The 4534-nt window shown below is 34.8% G+C and overlaps 1 protein-coding gene across 1 annotated transcript; it reads right to left on the minus strand.

Annotated features, from left to right (window-relative positions):
* Positions 1-2511: 2511 nt before the first annotated feature.
* Positions 2512-4224, minus strand: LOC116118958 (salicylate carboxymethyltransferase-like). Its single transcript, XM_031404916.1, has 4 exons — positions 4118-4224; positions 3484-3888; positions 3147-3401; positions 2512-3060 (listed from the first exon to the last, which is right to left on the minus strand). Exons 1-4 carry the CDS (start codon positions 4190-4192, stop codon positions 2689-2691), a joined length of 1107 nt encoding a protein of 368 aa, XP_031260776.1. The 5' UTR covers positions 4193-4224; the 3' UTR covers positions 2512-2688.
* Positions 4225-4534: the final 310 nt, after the last annotated feature.

Consider the following 4534-nt stretch of genomic DNA (forward strand, 5'->3'; position numbering starts at 1 on the left):
ATAAATAAACTCAAATACATAACATAAAATTACAAAGTAAAAAAAATTAATATGACATAAATCATTTTCATCCCACAATGTTGGTCTTAGTGGAGTTTCTTGATTCCGCACTCCCCGGATTTGTTAATGACAGTATTGTATGACACACAAAGAAGATCATCATCTACAATTAACAACTATAAATATTAATAAATGAAAATAATAAAACATATGAAATATTATTTTCTCTATCCAATTTCTCTCTTTTCAACTTGACAAAACCTTCTTCCCGCTAATACTCTTTTCAAATATATATTCTTTCTTCCATCTAACAAATCTAACAAATCATTTTCAAATATATTCTTTCTCCAATCTAACAAATCCACACAAATAAACAATTAAAACATAGTTCAGAACCAATTAAAAATAAATTTCTAAAGTTCATTTTAATAACATGATAAAGATGCCATGTCAATATAAACAAACAGTCATAACCAGTACTTATTACTTGGTGTAGACACTTGGGAATTTCATTTCATCTGTTTGTAAATCAAATACTGTTAAGCATTTCAACTTTACTTTTCTGGAAACTTATTCTTTCACTTTATTCTCACAGGGTTTTTCACTTTTCACACTAATGCGTGTCCTACACATCTTCTTCAAACTAATTAATATTCTGAATTTTTTCTCTCTTGCTTTTTCTTTAGGTTTTCCCAAGATTTCACTTACTATATTCACAATTCTTCTCCTGGAGCTCTCTTGAACTTCTGTTCTTAATTTCTTCCATTGTTTTATGTTCCTCCGTTACACAAAGATTTTGACTTTTTTTTCTCTGGGAATCATATAAAGAGGCTCATGATCATAATTTTGTTAAAGTACTTCTTGCAATGACTTTATGCATTGTTCAATCATTTTAAAGATGGTTATTTTCTAACTGTCTTGAATTTTGGTCTCTATAGTTTTTCTTCACCCAAGCGAAAAACTGTTGATATTAATTCCTCCAGAATCCCAGTTATAACAAAACAAACAAAAACTTCAGCCAACATGTAATGTAAATGCTTGCAAAAGGCATGTTACGTAGCCAACATGTAATGTAAATGCTTGCAAAAGGCATGTTACGTAGCCAACATGTAATGTAAGAGTACAAGGATATCTTTAGCCATTGCAAATGGACCATCGCTTGACACAGTTCAAATCAACATTCAAGAGTATCCACAGTTCAAATAGCATGGCATATAACTAATAACTTGTTCAAATCAAGATTCAAGAGTATGCTCACAGTGGGTCTGCTTAGTGGCTCAGTGCTCACGGTGGAGTCTCTTCAGGGTGGGTCTGCTCAAGCCTCACGGTGGAGTCTGCTCACGCCTCACGGTGGCTTGACTGGAGAGTGATCTATTGACTGTGAACGTGAAGCTCGGCAGATCGGAGCTTGGAGAGAAGACTATGTTCACGATGGGACAATGGCGTGACTCTGCTGGAGTGCTGGGTGCTGGCGAACGACGAACATAGCTCACGGTGTGGATGGGTGATGGCGAACGACGATTGACGAAGATGAAGTGCAGAGATTTGAATTTTGAAATTTTCAGATTTGGTGACTGGAGGCGGAGAGAGTGAAAGATGAATGTGGATGGCACTGCTGTAGCGTGATTGCGTGAGGAGTAAAAAAAAATTTTTTGCTTTTATATGTAGGGTAAAACCGGTTTTCGGTTAACCGGTTTGCAATTTTTTTCAAACCGAACCAATTTGTAAAAAAATCTAATTTTCGGTTCGGTTCGGTTTTCGGATTTTTTATCCCACCCCTACTTAAACAAGTGAGGGTGGAGAGTTGTGAAGTTTTGTTCCCACAATTTGAATTTATGCAAAGAAATATGTTGGGGGTTGTGGAGTATTTAGAATGTTAAGGTGGGTTTGTATGTTGCTTTCTTCCTTACAAATTATTTTCTTCTTAAAAAAAAATTAAAAAGAGAGAAAAAATTAAAAAGAGAGAAAAAAAAAAAAAAGAGAAAAGAAAAGAAAAAATTGAAAGAAAAAGGAAGAGAAGAAAAGTTAGGAAGAATTGTGAATTAAGAAACATTGTGGGAGTGTGAAAATGTGCAAGTGGGTTTGTGCCAGTGTTGAAAAAAAAAAAAGCTCAATAAAGTTTATGAAATGTTTGGTGAAAAAGGGAAGTTTATTAATGTTAATTGATTGAGATGAGAAGGAATGATGATTAAGTCTAAGTCTCCGTATATATCTAATATCTAATGCTTACGTCTTTCTTATTAAAAGTAAAAAAATTAAAAGAAAAGGTTGTCTCGAGTGTACTTTAGATACGCATTCACACAATCCTTAATTAATTTGATTATTCTTTAATTATAGGCTATTCATGATGTATGTCAGATTCGAATTACCTTAGTTTTCAGATGCTCATGTAGCTAGCAATAGCTTAATATTTGCTATATAGTATATAGTATATATTATGATGAGAGAAAAAATAAAAAATGGAAGAATAAACAGTGAAGATTAACTGACTTTTAATTAATTACGAACCTTAAACACAACACACAAATGGGGACCAACGACGCAACAACTCGTGTAAATGTAGTTGCACACTAAGACACATGGTACCAGACACACTACATTTATTATAACATTAAATTGCGTAGACAGCATCCTTCATGATGCTCACTTTCAATTAATTAAAAACATAGTAAAGGAGTTTGTCATTAATCATCCAGCCTTTGCGAGGGAAATTGTGACATTGACAAATTCAGTCTTCTCTTTGGCCATGCAATCGGCAACTATTTTCCTGTACCTGTTGAAAACTTCATCAATTATTGCTTCACCAAAGTGACTAACAAGCAAAGGTTCAGCCACAGCTCTCATACATTGTGCCACATTGTATCCTCCATCCTGTAACTGTAACTGCAATGCATCACCTCCGTTAAACTCGTTGCTGTATGCATTCCAGTTTACTTCCGTAACCTCAATCCGATCAATCCCAAATGATCCTTCTTTCATAACTTCACATTTTATTTCACTTGGTGATGGTGTATATTGCGGAATGTTGAAGGAATCCACTTTCTTTTCTTCTATAATTCCCTGCATATTCAGTTAAATCTCCTAAATTATTGCTTGAAAAACTTGTGGTTTTGAAGAAGGGTACGTGTTTCTGTTTCTGTACTTACCTCTGATGCCATTTCATTGAGAGCCATAGCCAAAAGTTCCCATATGTAACAACATTCTTTGCTTGAGGGATCGTCGCTCCTTCTTCCCAGAAATGTTAAAACCATACGCCCTCCTGCTACCAATTCTTCCGAACGACACTTTAAAAACACTGAAAAATCTGTTTGGAATTGCTGATAATAAGCTTTAAGCACACACGGTGGACTTGTACTAGCCATGTAAATATTTCCTTTGTTACTCTCTATCCCTTCTGGGACCTGTTAACATAATTTCATCAGTAAATTCATCACTCTAAATTAATAATTATGAACATAATGTTATTGAAAACCACAATATCACCTTAGATAGCCATTGGAGACTATATGAAGAGTGGAAAATATTGACACTCTTGCTAGGGAAAAGCCTGCCATAGAAAGAGCCAGGAACCCCTGTGAAGAAACAGGGATCACCACCACAGCCCATCTGTTTTCTGAGTTTTTCTTGAACTCTTGGCAAAGACCTGAATATGGTGTTAAAATCATTCCCCGGAAGGTCATTGAAGAACACTTGAAATTCTGGTGGTTGATTGCCCAGCTTTTTGCAGATATTGCTCACTATTTTGATAAATTCAGATACCACGAGCGTAGTGTTTGGTCCTGAAGAACAACCCAAGTCTGCGATAACTAGTTTGGTTGGGAAACTTGTTGAGTAGAGTTTTGTTATGGCTTCCTCTCTGATGGGTTTTGTCATGGATATTACTTTTTTCTGTTCCAAGAAGAAGATCAACGTTATATTTTGTGAAAAACTAGTTATATCGATGCATGTGACATATTTTGAGTGAATGAGCACTCTTTTGTTTAGCCTCTGGGATTTGTATAATAAAACTGATTGACTTAATTTTGTGGTAAATATGCAAGAAGTTAGAGACCTGTTCTTCAGTTATACATCTTCTGATCAAATAATAAAAATGTAAAGTATTATATTATAAATATACCTGAACTATAGAATTGTTGGCGTAACTTGCTTCTCCCACTCCTCCGTTCATGTGAAGAACTTGAACCACTTCCATGATTTCTATATATCTCCTCTCTCTCTCTCTCTCTCTCTGTTTCTTCTGCTTTCGCTTGTATAAATTCAATACTAGTTACCGTATTTATGGGCAGTTGCTGCTCTCACCAATTCTTTTTTTGGGAAATCATCTAATCAAACTACAGTACCCCCAACGTGTATCGCGTTTCTTCAGTTTTATCCGAACTAAAAAATTTCAAACTAAAATGTTAGCGAACTCCTATAATTATTGTACATCGTCAAAGATTTATTGAACTCATTTATCATGGTGCCGTCACTTACTAAATTAAATGAAATTTGAAAAGAATAATGTTGCGAATACCGACGTTTTGTATCGAAATGT

This window comes from Pistacia vera, unplaced genomic scaffold (assembly GCF_008641045.1).
Source record: "Pistacia vera cultivar Batoury unplaced genomic scaffold, PisVer_v2 Contig866, whole genome shotgun sequence".
Lineage (NCBI taxonomy): Eukaryota > Viridiplantae > Streptophyta > Magnoliopsida > Sapindales > Anacardiaceae > Pistacia > Pistacia vera.